This window comes from Chanodichthys erythropterus, chromosome 21 (assembly GCF_024489055.1).
Source record: "Chanodichthys erythropterus isolate Z2021 chromosome 21, ASM2448905v1, whole genome shotgun sequence".
Classification (NCBI taxonomy): Eukaryota; Metazoa; Chordata; class Actinopteri; order Cypriniformes; family Xenocyprididae; genus Chanodichthys; species Chanodichthys erythropterus.
Genome location: NC_090241.1, coordinates 35,889,953 through 35,911,349, shown reverse-complemented (window position 1 = coordinate 35,911,349; position 21,397 = coordinate 35,889,953). Strand labels below are relative to the sequence as shown.

General features: G+C 34.2%; 2 protein-coding genes across 2 annotated transcripts; both read left to right on the top strand.

The window, feature by feature from the left end:
* Positions 1-1,113: 1,113 nt before the first annotated feature.
* On the top strand, positions 1,114-5,688 carry snrpb (small nuclear ribonucleoprotein polypeptides B and B1). Its single transcript, XM_067373738.1, has 7 exons — positions 1,114-1,250; positions 3,085-3,236; positions 3,316-3,427; positions 3,505-3,657; positions 4,987-5,119; positions 5,334-5,459; positions 5,544-5,688. The coding sequence occupies exons 1-7, from the start codon at positions 1,248-1,250 to the stop codon at positions 5,579-5,581; spliced, it is 717 nt and encodes a 238-aa protein (XP_067229839.1). The 5' UTR covers positions 1,114-1,247; the 3' UTR covers positions 5,582-5,688.
* Positions 5,689-7,231: 1,543 nt separating this feature from the next.
* ddx27 (DEAD (Asp-Glu-Ala-Asp) box polypeptide 27) lies at positions 7,232-21,152 on the top strand. The gene is made up of 20 exons (XM_067373270.1): positions 7,232-7,555; positions 9,061-9,210; positions 9,286-9,345; positions 11,112-11,319; positions 11,397-11,446; positions 11,583-11,666; positions 11,964-12,069; positions 12,209-12,382; positions 15,113-15,263; positions 15,339-15,438; positions 15,620-15,761; positions 16,077-16,230; positions 16,313-16,394; positions 16,466-16,643; positions 17,703-17,809; positions 17,910-18,006; positions 18,654-18,745; positions 18,928-19,139; positions 19,219-19,290; positions 20,996-21,152. Exons 1-20 carry the CDS (start codon positions 7,469-7,471, stop codon positions 21,009-21,011), a joined length of 2,322 nt encoding a protein of 773 aa, XP_067229371.1. The 5' UTR covers positions 7,232-7,468; the 3' UTR covers positions 21,012-21,152.
* Positions 21,153-21,397: the final 245 nt, after the last annotated feature.

Below are 21,397 nucleotides of genomic sequence, written 5' to 3'. Positions count from 1 at the left end.
TAGTTCCGTAGCTCAGTAACCCCTCAACCCCGTTACACAAACCATAATGAACTGATGCTTATGTGACATCATTAATAGGAAGTGACATCATAGAAGTCTTCTGAACAACATTGTGAGCAAGTTAGCACCTTCTTTAATAATTATAACTAAAATATGTTGTGAAATTGTTGAGCTTAACGACTCGTTACATCAATTAAAGACAGAAAACTACTACTTGTGAAAATTATCTTTGTTATTTCAACATTATTCATGAATTCTTAATATCATGCATGTCATGTGATCTCCATTTATGCACTAGATTTAGAGCAGTGGCCAAAAAATCACAACCCCGTCACACCTACATTTTTATTATTATTATTTTTGTGAAAAAGTAATTTAAAGTTAGTTGAATTCTGTCTGAAATGTTCACTGATTTTAGTTCAAATTCTGAAGTCAAGCCTTTGATCAAAGGTCACAAAATTTTCCATTTCAGGCTTTAGTAGCAAAAGTGTGAGATTTTATGTAACTTTTATATTTGCAATAACTGAATTAGTGTGAGGGTCATCTGATTAATAGGAAAATATTGATTTTATCACAAAAACATTTTATAATAATATTCAGAGAGTTCCCATAGTGTCCATAACTTAAAATAATGACCAATAATAATAGGGATTTGATGCTTGAGATGAGAAAATATGTTTTTCTGTAAGATAAATATTTAATTAATGTTGTGGGGTGTTCAGAAAAGTAATACATTTTGGTTAAAAATCTAAAATGAGGAGACATGCTTTTGATGAAAGGAGTAAATGAAATGCAGTACTGGAATTTTATTCAGTATTTAGAATAATTTAAAAATAATACATATATAAAAATGTGGTTTGTAACACTGGCAAGTTCCATTGTTATTAGATTATTAGATTAATTAATTACTGGAAATATTCGGTGTTCTGTTGTGGGCAATTGAAAGATTAAACTATTTAATAATAAATATAAAATAACCCTTACTACATTCAATTTTTAAAGTAAAATGAAGAACTCTTAAGTAACCTGAATTTTTGAAGACAGTTTTTCGTAAAAATAACAAACATAAAGAAGTGAAAAAGTGACAGAACCGGACCGTCAGAGATCGTGTTTCCGGTCGGACTCTTCTCGTGTCGCACTCTCTTCCGCTTTGCCTCCATTAAAGGACTCAGCGGCGGTTCGCGGGTCAATTTTTAAAACTTGTTTGGCAGAATCCGATATTAATCGGAGCCATCCGAACAGCAATCATGGTAAGACTTCATTGTTTATCTTATTGGGGTGTGATTTATCAATTATCTTAATATTTCTGTCGGTTAGTTCGTTTTTGAATTAAAAACGTCTGCGTTATCATTACGTTGGTGATACGTAGAGCACAACAGCTTGCTATGCTGTAAGAAAAAAGTACCCAAAAATATTAAATTCGGGATTTTAAAGCGTATTAAAAAGTGTAGTTTGTTCTTAAAATGTTTGTTAAACGAAATACAGAAGTAATAATCTAAAATCCAGTCAGGATAGTAAATGAGCGCTAAAGGTGACCGTCGTTTGTTTGCTTTTGCAGTCAAACTCGAGCTTAAAGGCTTCAATTTAAACTATTTAATTATATAATATTATATATGTTGTAAAACAATTCACTAAATTGAATTAAAACAGTTATTTAGCTGTATAAGTATATTGTTTACGTTTTCATGTCCAGTGAGTTGTGCAGCGCTGACAGGAAGAGGACTTTTATTTTGCTTATTTCTGATTATGTCTCCAATAATACTCTATAAATAGATTTCAGTGCTTTTAGGCATTCACATTTAATTGTATTTCTGTTTCTAATCCGTCTTCAAAACACAGTGGACTTTACTAAAGTATTAAACTTGTTTCTTTAATAATTGACCATTAAAGGTGCAATATGTAAGATTTTCGCAGTAAAATATCCAAATCCGCTAGGCAAGTGTTATATATTTTGTTCACTTGAGTACTTGCAATATCCCAAATGTTTGCAACTATTTGCAAACCGTGAGAATTTCATACTGGGTTCAAATATATTAACATATTTACTGACGTCGCTTATAAAATTAATAATTAAGCGTTATTAAAGTACTACATGTGTGCACATTTCTTAATATTAAGCCTAAAATGTGTTTTAATGTCAATATTGATAAGGATTGTATGATCTCTGTATAATATCAGTCTTTAAATGTAAGATATTTGAAGTATTCTTGCAATAGGGCCACATCAACTATACTTCAGTATATCTTTAGTTGAAATAATTCTGCACAATTAAAGTGCATTAAAGGTGCAATATGTAAGAATTTTGCAGTAATATATCCAAAAACCACTAGGTCAGTTACAATATCCCAAATGTTTGCAACTATTTGCAAACCGTGAGAATTTCATACTGGGTTCAAATATATTAACATATTTACTGACGTCGCTTATAAAATTAATAATTAAGCGTTATTAAAGTACTACATGTGTGCACATTTCTTAATATTAAGCCTAAAATGTGTTTTAATGTCAATATTGATAAGGATTGTATGATCTCTGTATAATATCAGTCTTTAAATGTAAGATATTTGAAGTATTCTTGCAATAGGGCCACATCAACTATACTTCAGTATATCTTTAGTTGAAATAATTCTGCACAATTAAAGTGCATTAAAGGTGCAATATGTAAGAATTTTGCAGTAATATATCCAAAAACCACTAGGTCAGTTACAATATCCCAAATGTTTGCAACTATTTGTAAATCGTGAGAATTTTAACCAAGGCTCCGGGACGTGTGAGGAGTCTCCTGTCAATCGCGTCATACCCGCGTTACCCCCGGTTTCCTTTTTTATTTTGTAGAAACCATGGAAACACCAAAGACTTTAATATTGTTGTTTTAATAGACAAGCGAACAATCTTGGAAACATCCAAAGATTCCGCGCTCAAACCTGACGTCAAGCTACACCTTTGTTTTGAATAGCCACTAGCGGACAGAAATCTTACATATTGCAGATATGTATAAGTCCAGATATAATTTGTTGGCACTATCAGCTGGCTTATAGTGGCTGAATTATCTGTAACTTTAACTCTTGTCTCTTTGTCTTTCAGACGGTCGGTAAGAGTAGTAAGATGTTGCAGCACATCGACTTTCGGATGCGCTGCATCCTGCAGGACGGGCGGATCTTCATCGGTACATTCAAAGCATTCGACAAACACATGAACCTGATCCTGTGCGACTGCGACGAGTTCAGAAAGATCAAGTGAGTCCTTGTGAAACTTAAACTCGGTCCTTTATCAACATTCAGCATATCAATATTCATCTATCCATGTCTTTGGCAGACCCAAGAACTCCAAGCAGCCGGAGCGAGAGGAGAAGAGGGTGTTGGGTCTGGTTTTGCTCCGGGGAGAGAATCTAGTTTCTATGACAGTAGAAGGACCTCCTCCTAAAGACGTGAGTGTGTTCGGAGTCGTTTGAATGGCTTTTTCTTCTGAGTGTCGAGAGTGACGTGGTTTTGTGTCCTGTGACAGACTGGCATCGCCCGCGTGCCGCTGGCCGGAGTGGCTGGAGGTCCAGGTGTCGGCAGGGCTGCAGGTCGAGGCGTTCCCGCTGGAGCACCGATGGCACAGGCTCCCGCTGGACTTGCAGGACCCGTGAGGGGAGTCGGTGGCCCGTCACAGCAGGTAACAATTTGTAGTAACTTATGATTTTGTGATGCATTCAATTTTTCATGATTTGCATTGTTCACCATATCAAGGTGGTTTATATTTTGAGTTTTCATTTTAAGGAGTTAAAAAAAATGATAAATTGAATGTATTACACACCTTGTGCTTGTGTATCATTGTGTTTGTATATAACATTCAATAATCATTTCATCCCATTTATTGGTGCTATTTATTGTATTGTTCGCAATTGTGCACCACAGATTATTTTGAAGATGGCAATTTAAGTTTGTGCTACATTAAATTCACTAATATGCTAATAAGAATTTGAGTGAAATTGGGCAGTAGGATAAAACCATGTCAGAACTGTTTTAATACTAAATATTTTATTACAAAGTGACACGTAAAGTGTTTTTTCCCTTTATTAAATTAACTTTCAAGTTAAGTTGAACTTAATTTATATATTTTTATATACACTCATTACTAATAAACAATATTTTATTTGTATTTAACAATTAATAGTCCATTTTTTGCCCCCAAATTTTACGTCTGCTACGTTTGTCATTTGTGACGCCTTGGTTTATTTTATTATTGATAATAGTAGTAATATTGGGGTTGTCAAATGATTATTTTATAATCAAGTAGAGTTTTTGTGGTAATAAAAATTGACCCAAGCCTATAAAATGACTTAAAATACATATTTTTGGTTCAAATGTTTCAAAAGCAAATAATCATACGGTTTTATAGAACACTGATAATATTCATATTATAATACAATCAACTATTATAACAAATGCCTGCAGAGGGCGCCAACGGCCTGGTGAGGTTATCCCTCTTTACAGAAGATCAAATCCTTGTTTAATATTGATCTAAACAACATTTAATTCAAACTTCCACAATCTTTAATATTTAGTCACTACTTTATGATAGAAATGCTACAGCCACTGTAGATTCTTGAACAAGAACATGTGGTCATCAAAATATGTGAACTCGGAGTGAAAGTTTAAACTTTTATTTTGAAATCACAAACGGATTGCATGTTTAGAAACGCATTGATGTTTTCTCCTGTGCAGACGTAGGTTTATAAATGACTTGCCTTACAAATCTGATGAAATGGCACAGATTGTGTTCCCAGATGAACCCAAACTCACAGCATATGCATAGATGCGGTTTGTAATGTAAATAATTTCATATGGTGCAGCAGTTACTGTGAGCAGAGCTGCTCTGAGACGCCTGTAACCTACTCTCATACAAATAAAGTGCATATATATTAAACATTTTGCTCACTTTTGTGCCTTTGCATGGAAACACAACTGCCCTTCTCTTTCTAACCCATCATGTCTCTCTCAGGTCATGACCCCTCAGGGCAGAGGCACAGTCGCAGCAGCCGCTGCGGGAGCTAGTATAGCCGGTGCCCCCACACAGTACCCTCCGGGACGAGCCGGACCGCCTCCACCGATGGGCAGAGGAGCGCCACCACCAGGTAAGTCTGGCTCTGCGTTACGGTGTCTTTCTGATGGCTGTGCTGATTCGCCAGCTGTGATGACATCAATGTTTTCTGAGGGCGATGACGAGTCCGCTTATGTTGAAAGCAGGATTACACTGAGCTCAGAGTCACATGGCTGTATAACAAACACGCATCCTGTTGTGTGATGGTTAACGTTCACCCTTGTGCTCGTGTCTCTCCTCTGCCGCAGGGATGATGGGACCTCCTCCAGGCATGCGGCCGCCCATGGGACCACCGATGGGCATGCCACCTGGCCGCGGCGCTCCGATGGGGATGCCTCCCCCTGGCATGAGGCCGCCACCACCGGGAATGAGAGGTAAAGCCTGTCCAGTAGCTTCACATGAATCTGAGTGAAATGCACGTTTCATGATTTGTAACTTATCTTCTACACTTCCTCCAGGTCCTCCTCCTCCAGGCATGCGTCCTCCCAGACCGTGAACCTCCTCACTGGACTAAAGTGTTTGAGATCCGTCTTTTCCTTGTACAGGAAAGTTTGGCTGCAAGTTCTTGTATAGTTTGATTTTTGTATTTTTTGTTTTGTTTTTTTTTTTAATAAAGTGTCTAATTTGACAGTTTTAATATGACTCTTGTGTTTCTCTCAAATGATGCCTGTTAAATGTCCAATAAACAATATGCTGAGCTGATTTCTACTACTAGATGCAATTAAATGGCCTAAAAACATGCATTATATGAGTTCATGAGACAAACTCATAATGCATCTCTTAACTTGAGCATAAATGGCATGTTTTATTAATGGTTCATTCATGCATATGGTGTGTTATGCATATGATGCAATTGCATGTTTGGGTGAAGAAAATGGTTAATATTCAGAGGCATTTTACAGATGAGGATTAGGGTCTAGTAATAAAATCAATCTCTAAGGTCATAATGTGAGATTAAACATTAAATTTCAAGGAGAAAGTAGAAATACTATGAAGTCATGTTTTGAGAAATTTAAAAACGGTTGTTCAGGAAAACATTAAACTTGTAAATGGTCTAAAAATGTTAAACTTAAATTTTCTAAATTTAACAAGTTTATTCTTTGAGCACAAACTCATTAAATGTTGAGAATCTAAATGTGAGGTTTTGAAACAGACATTCTCAACATTTAATGAGTTTATTCTCAATTTCTTTCAACTTTTCCCTCTAAATTGTTTTTTTTTTTATTTTTTTTTTTACTTTCTCACCTTTTTAAGTTTATTCACATTTTATTTTGACTTGACTTGATTTGACTAAATTTGAGTTCTCAAAAGTCAATGTTGAGAATAAACTTAAATGTTGAGAGTTTAAATAAAATTGATAAATTTATAGGGAAAAGTTGAAAGTGAGGATGTCTTTATTTTGGGAACTCTTAACTCGTTAAATTTATAAAGTTTAAATAAAATGTTGAGAATAAAGTGAGAAATTTAAAGTCAAAGAATGTTGAGAATAAACTCATTAAATATTGAGAAAAAAGCTTGTTCAATTTGGTGAAAAAGTCAATGTCGAACGACTTTCTTAAAACAAACAAAAAAAATCTTTAATTCTCAACATTTTATTTTGACTTTCAAAATGTAACAGTTTAATCTTGCATTATAATGACTTTTTATTATTATTATTGCTTGGCCCTAATCCTTTTCCGTAGTGTTTAATATTAAGGAACTGTTAAAGTAGGAAAAACTACAATTGTTACACATTTACAGAGGAGTTGTGTGTTTTATTATTTTTAATATACTGGATTATTTTTATGATACGTTACACTAAGTGAAAGTCTTTTCAAGGAGTGTCTTATTACAGTATTCAATGAATTCATTGAAACTGAGTATCATGTCCTCTACATGATTTATAGCATAATAATATGCATGTATTCTGTCAGGCTGTAATATAAAACCTGACAACCATGTCAAAATGGGTTTCCTGAAAGTAAAAAGTAGTATTTTGTGCTCTCCAATCCTTTGCTGTCTCAACTGATCTCAGAATTTTTAATTTAAATTTCACATTGCTTCACAATGCTTGAGTGGCGGAGGTGGAGAAGGGTCTCGTCCTCCTCGCCTGTAGGCGTCAGTGTAGCTTCATGTTGCCACTGAATGAAGAGCCGTGTGTGAGTGACGCAGATCCGCTGCTGCAGCGACACACGTGTGTGTTTTTGTGAACATGCAGCGCTGTTAGTGTGTCAAATACACAAAATTATTCATTTATGATTTGTGAGACTATATGAACAGGTCTTATTTATGTAGATAAATATATAAGTAAGGATATACGTTATATATAGTTACTAATAATAGTTATTAATCGTGTGTATTAGTAATCAGTGTGTGAAGTTTATTTTGTGAGCGCAGCACAAAGATGTTTTCAGACATGGATCTGATCAGAACTATTGGTGATGATGATGAAGTGCCCGAGGAGCCGGATTCAGCGTCTGATGATGAAGCTGTGAGTTCAGTTTACACTTGAAAAGTGTAAAATATTACCATGTTTTGGGATGTGCATCGTGGTAACATACTGTGTTTTGGGGAAGAATACGATGTTCTGTGGCGTGTATCATGGCAATACTTCTTTATCTGAGCATTTACCATGTTTTCAGCCTCATACTGTGATAATACCATGTTTTTGTGGTGTGCATCATGTTTTTTGAGGATGTACCATGGTAGTACTGTGTACATACTATGATAATACCATGTTTGTTTGGGCATGTACCATGACAATACTATGTTTTGTGATTAAATACCATGCTATTGCCACATTTTTATACGTGTTTTATGGTAATGCTATGTTTTTGTACATGTACCACAGTAATACCATGTTTTTGGTACACTCTTCCATGGTGTAAAGAGTTTTTGACATCCCATGATAAAACCAGAGTTTGGACTCTATCTTGGTAATTCCATTGAAATAGAAATATTTACATTAATTGAAAAAATATTCATTTTCATTTAGTTTAACTTGATGTGCTACATTAACTAAAACTAAAGCTAAAATAAAGAATGTATATACATATTTTAACTAAGTTGATTTAAACGTATTTCTGTTTTCTGAAAACAGAAAATACAAATAAAAATTAATTCAAAATAATAAAAAAGCAATAATAGTATCAGTGATACTAAAATAACACTGCATGGTACTACCATGGTATTTTGGACATGTACCATGGTATAACTATTACTTTGTTATATACACGTACCATGGTATAGCACGGAATTGAGGATCTTTATTTATTTATTTATTTATTTATTGTTTAGAATATAGATCACAATTCTGAATAGACAGCTAAACAGAATAACAGAGGTTGTGACAAAATGTTAATTGCTGCACTGTATTTAGGATATAGGATTGGGTGAACAATTCAATGACTTGCTCACTTGTTTCATTAATGGATGAATCAGCGTTTTTTTTTTTTTTTAATGGTTCAATGACGACATACATTTTTTTAAAAAGTCACTTGTCGCCACCTACTGGTGTAACGATGCAATGATACAATTTGTAATTTTTATTTGAAGCATCAATTTACTTTCAAAACGTGATTCACTCTATTTTGATCGCTTCTGTAGTCATCAGTGTTTATATCCGAACTATGAACTTTCATCTAGGTACATCTGTGATAATATGAATATTTGTAACAAAGAAATAATGATGTGGTTGAAAAGTCTGTTTGTGAAGATGTTTCATATCTAAACATGACAACGTCTCTCTAACAACTCAAAATTTTAGATGTTCGCTGTGATCGTAGCCTTGTCAATAGTTTAATAGACATAACCGAATCATGTCATTTAGGAATAAGATTGTGAGGATGTTTGAATCTTTTAACGATTAATCGTACAGCTCAAGTGCACCATGTAAATACAGTTGCACATTAATTTCCTCACCATTTCAAAGTATTAACATCTGACAGCATCACTATAGCATTGAAATCACCTGAGATCATGTTTGTGTATGGTCAGGATCAGCCCATCGTGTTGAGTAAAGAGAAGCGTGCTCTGAAGAGCCGCGGCATTGGAGACTTCAGCGCTGGTTTTGAGTTCGGAGAGCGAGACGGGTTGTACAGTGGCGACTGGGCGATGGACGACGTGATGGCGCAGCTGAAGAAGAGGGTGAGTGAGCTTCTCGTGACACCGCTGACGGATTGATGCATGTTGGATCTTCATCTCTTCTTTTGCTTTTTCCAGAAAGCGCCCACGACACTGGACGAAAAGATCGAGAAAGTGCGGAAAAAGCGCAAAATTGAGGTAAGCAATGTTGAGTCAAGTCACCTTTATATAAAAAGCAGCTTCCTTTGCAAATAGCAGAATAAACTTCAAAAACATATTCTGCTGTAAAGCTTCTTTACAGAAGACAATAGTGTCGTTATTCATCTTAAAGGTACCCAAGAATGCTTTTTCACAAGATGTAATATAAGTCTAAGGTGTCTGAATGTGTCTGTGAAATTTCAGCTCAAAATACCCCATAGATTTTTTTAAATAAATTTTTTTAACTGCCTATTTTGGGGCATCATTAACTATACACTGATTTTGGCAGCGCCGCCCCTTTAATTCCCCTGCTCCCTGCCACACGAGCTCTCGACTATATTACAGTGCATTTACAAAGTTCACACAGCTAATATAACCCTCAAATGGATCTTTACAAGATGTTCGTCATGCATGCTTCGAATTATGTGAGTAAAGTATTTATTTTGATGTTTACGTTTGATTCTGAATGAGTTTGAGGCTGTGCTCTGTTGCTAACGGCTAATGCTACACTGTTGGAGAGATTTATAAAGAATGAAGTTGTGTTTATGAATTATACAGACTGCAAGTGTTTAAAAATGAAAATAGCGACGGCTCTCGTCTCTGTGAATACGTAATAAACAATGGTAACTTTAACCACATTTAACAGTACATTAGCAACATGCTAACAAAACATTTAGAAAGACAATTTACAAATATCACTAAAAATATCATGATATCATGGATCATGTCAGTTATTATTGCTCCATATGCCATTTTTCGCTGTTGTTCTTGCTAGCTTACCTTGTCTGTGCACAGATCCAGACGTTAATACTGCCTTTCTTTGTCTAATGCCTTGAACATGGGCTGGCATATGCAAATATTGGGGTCATACATATTAATGATCCCGACTGTTGAGTAACATTCGGTGTTATGTTGAGATCTGCGTGTTTTCTGTAAGTCTTTTAAACAAATGAGATTTACATAAGAAGGAGGAAACAATGGAGTTTGAAACTCACTGTATGTCTTTTCCATGTACTGAACTCTTGTTATTCAACTATGCCGAGGTAAAGCCAAATTTTGATTCTAGGGACCGATCATGCCCCTTACAAGATGTAATATCAGTCTCTGGTGTCTCCAGAATGTGTCTGTGAAGTTTCAGCTCAAAATACCCCACAGATCATTTATTATAGCTTGTTAAAATTGGCACTTTTTGGGGTTAAGCAAAAACTCTCCATTTTGTGTGTGTCCCTTTAAATGCAAATGAGCCACTGCTCCTGGCCCCCTTTCCAGAAAGGGGCGGAGCTTCAAGAGCTCATTCTCCAGCATACCAGCAACAACAAATCAGGACAATCTCATGCACCATGCACTTAGATTGTTAAAATAGGGTCCAAAGTGTCTGATTTCAATCTAGAAAATCTCCTTAAGACCAGAATAAAACACAGTACAAGAAGTGCGCATTAAATTCGTATCTATAAAGTCTCTCTCCCTTGCATTATCAATGACATGCACAGCTGCTACAACTTACAGCAAACAATTATATAGAAACAAGCTGCAAATTGGAGCAGCTCGCTGGATGACACAGTTTCTTTTCTGAGCTGGCAGACACGCCAGAAGCCTAACTAAATGCTAAAAAATCCATCCGACGTCCCCTTTAAACATTCAATATTCAGTAATATTAAGTGTGCATTATTTTAGGAGTTTTAGTACTTGTTAAAGATTTGTGTTTGGAAATCATTTTAATTTCGAGAAATTTAAAATGGTTGTTTGTGTTATATTTGTGTCTGCAGGAGAAAACTCAAAAAGGCAAGAAAACAGAAGCTCCAGCTTCTAAGCCACAAAACAAAGATGATGATGATGATGAGGAAGAGAATGATGATGAAAATGACAATGACAACAATGAAGAATCCGCTGGAGATGATGATGATGATGATGATGATGATGAGGTGGAGGAAGATGAGTTCTCATCAGGCGATGAAGAGGTGCTCAAAAAAGCAGGTATGTGGAAGGACGACACCCGTCAAAACGCCCTTTATCAACAGATTTAATATATTTCCTTCTTTCTTTTCTCCCAGACACTTTGAGAGAAAAACAGAAGAAGGGCAAGAAGAAAACAGCAGAAATTGTGAGTATGAATCAGTTTTCTTGAGCGGCTGCTGCTGATTATGTTATAAACTCATTCTCATATTATATTCTATATCTGATTATGATGTTATGAAGGCTTTTTCAGTGTTTTATTTTAATCCTGCGCTCTCTTCTAGCCTGAAGCATTTTTTGAAGACGCTTCCCAGTATGATGAGAGTCTCACCTTCCAGGATATGAATCTGTCCAGACCTTTACTGAAGGTGAGACTGACATCAGCTTATATCAGCACAGGACTTGGGGATATAGATTAAACTTGATACCATTTTATGTTCCTTGCATCATTTTTGTCTTTTTTCATAAGTAATTGTTTTATTTTCTAGTCACAATGAGATAAATAAATGTGCATGTAGTGCAATCAGAATAAATGGCCCACATTATATTTTTATAATGTTGATGGTCCATTATTAGTTATTCCTCACTGTAAACAGTCGAGAAACATGATTTGCATCAAAATAAAACGGAAGAGGATGTACAATGTTTTCCTCATGTTTGTTCAGGCCATCACTACTATGGGCTTTAAGCAGCCCACTCCTATTCAGAAAGCCTGCGTCCCTGTGGGGCTTCTGGGAAAAGACATCTGTGCATGTGCCGCCACTGGCACTGGTAAGACTTGCACTTCTGTCTCTTTTTGATTTGACCAGAAAGAATGAGTGAAAATGAATATAACTTTGTTTTAATCAGCGAGATAAGAACCTGAATGTTTCTTTGACGCATTTCGATGACTCTCTGTTACGTGTCACAGGTAAGACGGCGGCCTTCATGTTGCCGGTCCTGGAGCGTCTGATCTACAAGCCGAGGGAGACGCAGGTGACGCGTGTGCTGGTTCTGGTGCCGACCAGAGAGCTGGGCATTCAGGTGCACACCGTGGCTCGTGAGCTGGCGCAGTTCACCAGCATCAGCACGTGTCTGGCAGTCGGTGAGAGATCTTACTTTACTGATATTTATTCACTATTATAGTATTTATGCATATTTTGAAGTAGCTTTTATATTTTAACTTTTCTTTTAAATTGTAAGTATTAGGAATTTTATGTGCATGTGTTACTTTTATTATTCATTTTTTATATAATATAATATGATATAATAAAATATAATATAATATACAGTACAGTCCAAAAGTTTGGAACCACAGAGATTTTTAATGTTTTTAAAAGAAGTTTCATCTGCTCACCAAGGCTACATTTATTTAATTAAAAATACAGTAAAAAACAGTAATATTGTGAAATATTATTACAATTTAAAATAACTGTTTTCTATTTGAATATATTTGACAAAGTAATTTATTCCTGTGATCAAAGCTGAATTTTCAGCATCGTTACTCCAGTCTTCAGTGTCACATGATCCTTCAGAAATCATTCTAATATGCTGATCTGCTGCTCAAGAAACATTTAATGTGTACAATTGTACAAAATATTTGTGTACAATATTTATTTCAGGATTATTTGATGAATAGAAAGTTCAAAAGAACAGTGTTTATCTGAAATTGAATCTTTTGTAACATTATAAATGTCTTTGAAATTGATTTAATGCATCCTTGCTGAATAAAAGTATTCATTTCTTTCATTTCTTTAAAAAAATAATAAAAATAAAAACCCCAAACTTTTGAACGGTAGTGTATAATGCTACAGAAGCTTTGCATTTCAGATAAATGCTGTTCTTTTGAACTTTCTATTCATCAAGGAATCCTGAAAAAAAAAAAAAAATACACAACTGTTTTCAACACTGAAAATAATCATAATTTTTTCTTGAGCAGCAAATCAGCATATTAGAATGATTTCTGAAGGATCATGTGACACTGAAGACTGGAGGAACGATGCTGAAAATTCAGCTTTGCATCACAGGAATAAATTACTTTGTCAAATATATTTAAATAGTACACAGTTATTTTAAATTGTAATAATATTTCACAATATTACTGTTTTTTACTGTATTTTTAATTAAATAAATGTAGCCTTGGTGAGCAAACGAAACTTCTTTTAAAAACATTAAAAATCTTAGTGGTTCCGAAATTTTGGACTGTACTGTATGTGTTATATATATATATTTATTTACTATTATAAAAATAAGACAAATAGGAATATTTGTAAAATAATTAATGCTAAATATATTTTTCAGTAAGTTGCTAAAACACATCAATCAGATTTTTAAGTCATGAGTCATATGTTGTGTATGTGCTGTTATTTTGCCTGCAGAAATCAATGTTGTTACCTTTCTAAGAGTCTCAGCTGTACTTTAGCTTGCTAAGGGGAGTTTTTATACATGAGGCATGAAAATGTGTTCTAGAAATGAGGGAAAGCAAGAAATGATGTGTGATTTTCACAGATGTAAGTAAAATGGATCAAAGCTGCAGTAGATTTGACACATTATGACTGAATGTAATGGGTGGAAAACAACATTCTTTAAGAGTAATTGGTTATAAATGTGATTCTTTAAGAATGTAGCCTTTGAGTTGTACAAATGAAAACAATGGGTCAAGGTTTGTCTAGAAATTAGACAAGTCTTTCTCCATTAACAGCCTTTCAAATATTGCACTGCATTTTGATGAAATGCATGTTTTGCAAGAAAATAACATTTTTATTTTATATATATTTTTACCTGCCTTTTTTCATAAAATGGATAGCTTAGCATAATTTCTAGTGAAGACCATAAGATTTTGTCTTAAGGATGCACAGATATTGGGCAAAATAGTCAGTATTATTATTATTTTTTGTACTTTTATTGATGTTTTAGCAACTTTCTAATTAAGTTGTTCATCAGTTATTTTAATTTTTTATTTCAGCTTTAATTATTTATTTATTTATTTCAGCTTTATCTTTTAAATGATTTTCAATCATTTTAGTTTTGAACCTTTGGTAGTTTTATGTGCTTTTGTCTTTTTTCTTTTTGTCTTAATTCTTGTTATAGTAATTTTAGTACTTTAACCTAATTTTGGATTAAATAATATTAATTATTAATAATTTCTAATTTAAGTAGTTCATCTAATAATTATTTTGTCAACTTTTTCTTTTTTAAACAATTTTCAAAATACTTTTAAAGCTTTAGTAATTTGTGTTATTGTGTTAACTTTTTATTAGTTTTTGCTTTATTTAAATGGTCTTTATTTCAGTTTTTTAGTACTTTTTGAACTTATTTTGCTTCAGTAAGTTGACAGGAAGCATCTCTAATTTTTAAGTTTAAGGTTTTCATCTAATAATATTTTATTATTTATTATCTACACAAGTTCACCTTTATTTCTTTATTATTTTATTTTATATAGTTCTAGTAATTTTATGTGATTTTGTCAGTTTCATTAGTTTGTGTATTTCTGTTTGTTTTTAATTTCAGTTTTAGTTTTAAAGAATTTACTACTTTAAATTTAGCCTAAATTTTATTACAGTTATTTGCCAAGGCAACATTTCTAATCTGTTTTTCATCTAATAATCCTATTTTATTTTGTGTTCACTTATTTTTAAACAGTTTTTTAAGTAGTTTTAGGTTTAGTTAACAATAACGGCACCGGTTAAGAATGACTCTTTTGCTTCAGTTCTCACGCTTTTCCTTGTCACTTCATTAAAATACGACACCTGTAAGGAAATAGAATGAAGCAGTGGATACACTGCTGGAAATGAAGGCAGGAAGTATTGTGACATGTTTTGTGACGCTCTGTCAGGTGGGCTGGACCTGAAGTCTCAGGAGGCGGCGCTGAGGGCGGGGCCAGACGTCCTGATCGCCACACCGGGACGACTGATCGATCACTTGCACAACACGCCGTCGTTTGAGCTCAGCCAGATCGAGATCCTCATCTTAGACGAGGCCGACAGGTGAGAGGGAAACTTCTAGAGCTACAGCTGTGACTGAAGTTTGGCTGGATGTTTAGAGACGTGTCTTTGCCACAGGATGCTGGACGAGTACTTTGAGGAGCAGATGAAGGAGATCATCAGGATGTGCTCCTATCAGAGACAGACCATGCTGTTCTCGGCCACCATGAGTGAGGAGGTGATGCTGCCGAACTTCAGCTTTACTGCAACTTTATTTCACTGTCAGTCATGTGTTTTGTAAGGATGCTTTATGTATCCAGATAGATAGATTAGCTATCACTTGGGTTGTGTGCCATATATAACACTACTTTTGTAGTCTAACATGTCTATATTGGTGCATTTTGAATATTTCATTACAGGTGAAGGATTTGGCGTCGGTGTCGCTCAAGCAGCCGGTGAGGATCTTCGTGAACAGTAATACAGACGTGGCTCCGTATCTCAGACAGGAGTTTGTGAGGATCAGACCCAACAAAGAAGGAGACAGAGAGGCGATTGTTGCAGGTAAGGTGCCTTAGTGAGTGTTCTTGGTAGTCTGCTGTCTACACGACTGAATTTCATCCTTATAAGTGACTGATTTCAAGTGCTTTAATGGACAGCAACGTCTCACATGAACCACACAAGACACTCGACTAACACTCACTTTTATTCTAGTAGAGTTCGGCATTAGACACATTGTAACATGGACATTTAAAGAAGTAATTTCTGGACTTCGATCGAGACTATGAGCTTTGAAACTGTGCAGATCGTATTGATGCACAAAAACAGATGGATTTAAGGAAAACATGAATTAAATACAGTAACCAACTCTGTCCACAGCTCTCCTCACCAGAACGTTTCAGGATCATGTGATGCTCTTCACTCAGACTAAGAAGCAGGCTCATCGCATGCACATTCTGCTGGGTTTGATGGGGTTAAAGGTCGGCGAGCTTCACGGGAACCTGTCGCAGACGCAGAGATTGGAGAGTCTGAGGTGCCGCGAAGAGTTTCCTGTGATAAAAACACTAATATTTGCCTTTAAACACTTACATGAATGAATGTCATCTGTGTTTCAGGCGTTTTAAGGATGAACAGATTGATATTTTGGTGGCCACAGATGTCGCTGCCAGAGGTCTGGATATAGAGGGAGTGAAAACTGTGAGTTCTCGTCTATATTAGTGATGTCACGAGCATCGAAAGCCAGAGTCTGAATGCATTTGTGTTTGCAGGTGATAAACTTCACCATGCCCAACACGGTGAAGCATTACGTGCACAGGGTCGGCCGAACGGCTCGCGCGGGGAAAGTGGGCCGCTCCGTGTCTCTCGTGGGCGAGACTGAGAGGAAGATGCTGAAAGAGATCGTTAAAAAAGCCAAAACGCCCGTCAAAGCTCGGGTCATTCCTCAAGGTACAGACTTTATATTGCTTCATCTTGTGTTCAGGAAAATATGCTCCCAATTTATGAACAAATCTCTCCTTTTATTTTTTCCTTTTTTTATGAATCTGTCATCTGTCTAAACGATTCATTGCACGTCTCACTGGAATCAAAATAAATATAATAAATGATTATAAATCCTTTTCCAATATCACAAACTACTGGAAATCTCATAAATTCATTATTATATTTCTGCTTTATTTCTTTTAAATGTTTTTTGCTTTAGTCATTTTATGTGCTTTTGTCATTTATTTATTTTTTTGTTTATTATTAAATATATTTCTATTTTCCTTTTAAATTTAAGTGTTTGTTTGAGTAATTTAAGTATTTCAGACTAAATGTATTTTATTTTAGTAGTTTTTCATCTAATAATTATATTTTATATTATTTCAGCTTTATTTATTATGTTGATGATTATAATAAAAAATAATATTTTATTATTTATTATAAAATATTGTAATTAAAAATAATATACATTTATATAAATATTAATAAATATTTTTATATTATTTATTATAATTATTTTAATTATTTTAGTTTGCTATGTAAGAAGGCTTTTTAAGAAAAATAAAAGCTTTTTATATATATATATATATATATATATATATATATATATATATATATATATATATATATATATATATATATATATATATATATATATATAAATAAAAAATAAAGCTTTTATTTCATTTTTATATTTTAAATTGTCATGTTTGTCATTTAATTCTATTTAGGCTTAATTTATTTTTCTGTTTGTTTGTTTTTATTTATTTCCAGGTAATACTTTTAGTGCCTCAACTTAAACTTATTTTAGTTTATTGCAAAGGCAACATTTCTTATTTTCATCTAATATTTTTTTTATTGTTTTGTTTTTCCAGCTGTATTTAAATGAACAGAAATAATAGTTTTAATAGTTTCAGTTTTAGTTAATGATAACTCTGCAGTGGATATACTGTTGGAAATGAAGGCAGGAACTATTGTAAAAAAAAATCACAATCTAATGGAAAGCTTGTTTTGGACGTCTCACAGAGGTCATTCTGAAGTTTCGTGATCTGATTGAGAAGCTGGAGAAGGACGTGTACGCAGTGTTGCGCTTGGAGAGGGAGGAAAAGGAAATGGTCCATTCAGAAGCACAGGTCTGACGCTCATGTTTGTGTCGAACATTCAGTCGTCTGATTAAACACACTTTGACTCCAGTATTAAACAGTGTGTTTCCATCCTTCTTTTGTACTCCAGATCAGTTCAGCTCAGAGGAGGTTAACACAGAGCGCAGACGAGAAACCGGCACCCAGGACGTGGTTCCAGACTAACCAGGAGAGGAAGAAAGATCGCAGTGAGTCCCAATGAAGTCTTGAAAGAAACAAATGCTCTTATGTTTAAAGGTTTTCGGTTGGTAAGATTTCGTAATGTTTTTGAAAAGTCTTTTTGAAGAAGCAATTATTTGATCAAAAAATACAGTAAAAATGTGAAATATTATTAGGATTTTATATAATTGTTTTCTATGTGAATATATAGTAAAATGTAATTTATTCCTGTGATCAAAGCTGCATTTTCAGCATCATTACTCCAGTCTTCAGTGTCACATGATCCTTCAGAAATCATTCTGATATGATGATTTGCTGCTCAAGAAACATTTATGATTATCAATGTTGAAAACATTTTTTTTCTGGATTCTTTGATGAACAGAATGTTGAAAGAACAGCATTTATTTGAAATAGAATCTTTTGTAACATTATAAATGTCTTTACTGTCACACTTGACCAATTTAATGCATCCTTGATGAATAAAAGTATTAACTTGGTCTAAAAAACATAATTCTTACCAACCCCAAACTAAGCAATGTGAAAATTGAATCCACTCATATCATGAGCTCAGATGTGCATTACATTTTCAATAATGTTTATGATTCAATAATTGTTAGTCTTTACATTATTCTTGTGTGAAAGTCTCATTCTGTGCTTTAATTGTTCTTTATCAAAGTGACGAAGGCGCTACAGGATTATGATTTGGCTCTGAGAGGAAAGAAAAAACGTGCACAGTTCCTGAAACAGGGCAAGAGAAAAGAGTTAACGGTGAGATCTTTAGTTGAATTAAACGGTACAGTAAATAGCATGCCTTTAAACCATCTGAAATCAGATTTGCTCTTGGTAATGCATTCATGAGGTTGAGCACTGTATGATGCATCAGATGTGCAACTTAATTTAGTTTTAAAATGCTGAATGTGTGTGTGTGTGTGTGTGTGTGTGTACTCCAGGCTGAGGAGAGAGCTCAGTTCGAGGTGCTGAAGTCTCAGATGTACGCCGAACGAGTAGCTAAACGCGATCGCAAGCAGAAGAGAGCCAGAGCCATTCCAGAAGACGAACCCGTTCAGAAGAAAACAAAAGAAAACAAATCTAGGAAGAAGACCGTGTTTGACAAGGAGCTCACGAACACCAGCAAGAAAACCCTGAAGCAGTACAGAGCCGGGTGTGTGGCGATTTACTTGTGGTGATAAAGATATCAAGGTTTTGCGTTCTTGTCTCTAACAGTGATTTACTCTGTCCAGGCCGTCCTTCGAGGACAGGAAGAGACTCGGCCTTCCAAACAAGAAGGGAGGACGCTTCAAGTCAAAGGCCAAGTGAGATTTGTTATTACCCTAAAACACGTTCAGATTAGACATTATATATGAGCTCATTTTTCATGCATCTGGAAACCAAAAAATATACGGTTTTAGTGTTTCATTTAACAGTAGATTTTTAATAGCAACAGATTGATATTTAACTTCTCTTTTTCATAAATAAAAAAAATACAGTTCTTTGGTTGGAAATTATGAAGGAATTTGACATGATTAAATACTTGATGAAATAATGCATTAAATATATAAAAGTACAACATCATGAATAAATAAATGAAATGCATTTCACACCTTTTCATGTAAAATAATAAAGGATGTGAAATAACATACAAATGTCGTCTAAAATAAAATAAAATAAAAAAAAAACTAAAGAAAGGTAAAACACACCCTTGAAACAAAATACTGGACAACATAAAGCAAATCTGTATATCATGAAATAATTAAATGCATCACAAAATAATTAAATATAAGCATATGTACACAAAAAAGGGTGAGAAAAATGTAAGATTTATTTAAATATATATTCATTATGTATAAATATTTTAATATTTTGTAGTAGTTCATTTTTATATTTTTAGTTTTAATTTTAGTTAAATGTTTAGTCATTTCATTATGTGCTTTTGTCATTTTATTAGGTTTATTTTTTTGTATTGCTGTTTAGGTTTCATTTATTTTTATTTTAGTCCTATTAAACTTATTTCAGTTTATTGCAAAGGCAACATTTCTGATTTTCATTTACTTTAGTTTTTCAACTAATATTTATATTTGTGATTTTATTTATTTTTTTCAGCTGTATTTAAATTAACACAAATGTTTTTAGTAGGATTGGTTTTAAATGAATAAATCTAATAAAATGACAAGCATATGAAATGAAATTACTAAAAATGTAACTAAAATTAAAAATATAAAAATTAAATCTAATACAAAATATTATAAAATTATTTTATTTATATTTTATATATATGTGTGTGTGTATATGTGTTATATAAACATATTATTATGATATGTTTATAATCTATTTTAATTTCACACCACAGAACTGCTTAAAGGTGCTAAAGAGGATGTTTTGTTTTGTTTGCAGTATTACTTGAAACTGTCTTTACTAACTGATAAAAGACTAATATTAATATACATAATCTGTGCACGAGGTAGGGCCTTAAAAACATCAGCCAATCGTTTGTGTGATCATCGCATAAACGATTGGCCCTCTGGCTTGTCAATCACTGCCATGACGTTCCTTGTGAGAGATGTGTGCGCTCCAGTAACTTTCCACACTCCACAGGCGCCGCATGCAATGTTTTTGTCAGGAGACAGGAGTAACAACTGCAGATTATGAGTTACCTGCAGTGAGTCCGACATAATGAATCCACTAACACCACACAGCGAATGCCGGTGGTAAACACTCGTGTTCCAATACTTGTGCACGAGTTTTGAGGCGTTCCCTCGAAAGGAGGGGGGTTGTTGTTATGCATGCGCTCATTTCAAAAACTCAGTAACAGTCTTTGGTTTCTCAGTTGACGAAAAGATCCTCTTTAGCACCTTTAAACTGAAATGAAATTAGTAAGAAATTGTGACTTAAGTAAATGTGTATATTTCAGGTACATTTAAACTGAATGTCTTAATAGTTTTTATACCAGAAAATAAGTGAATATGTGAAAAAGCATTATTTCTGCATATCTTGTCTTAAGTCTTTTATGCATCTTTCCAGGTTCAGAAGAAGATGAAGTCGTGATTGATGTATACAAAGCAAAACTTCAATGGAACATCTGCCTCTTTGTCATTTTATCATCCTCCTCCTTCCAAACGCAACTTCCCAAACCCTTCCAATAAAACTCTACACCTGAAAACCTGTGCTTCTGTTTGTCTGTGCGTTCGTCAGGGTCGTCATATGTATAATCAGACTCACATTAACCAACAGCTAATGAGCATCAAAAATAAGATTAATTTTTTAAATGATTAAGCCAAATTATCCCTGCAGAGCGAGAAGGTGTGATCTCAAAAACAGATGAACAAATAAGATTGAATGTTGACAGTAGTTTCCTCTATAAAAAACAAGTCTTGCTGCTTCTCCATGCATTTCTTTACTTATTAGAGCTAGGCTCTACCTCAG

Bases quoted from the DNA above. Each gene is read 5' to 3' on its own strand.
- snrpb (XM_067373738.1), top strand. The intron at 3,428-3,504 runs GTGAGTGTGTTC...GTCCTGTGACAG, and splicing joins AAGGACCTCCTCCTAAAGAC to ACTGGCATCGCCCGCGTGCC. The intron at 3,658-4,986 runs GTAACAATTTGT...TGTCTCTCTCAG, and splicing joins TCGGTGGCCCGTCACAGCAG to GTCATGACCCCTCAGGGCAG.
- ddx27 (XM_067373270.1), top strand. From the start codon at position 7,469: ATGTTTTCAGACATGGATCTGATCAGAACTATTGGTGATGATGATGAA. The intron at 9,346-11,111 runs GTAAGCAATGTT...TTGTGTCTGCAG, and splicing joins GGAAAAAGCGCAAAATTGAG to GAGAAAACTCAAAAAGGCAA. The intron at 11,320-11,396 runs GTATGTGGAAGG...CTTTTCTCCCAG, and splicing joins AGAGGTGCTCAAAAAAGCAG to ACACTTTGAGAGAAAAACAG.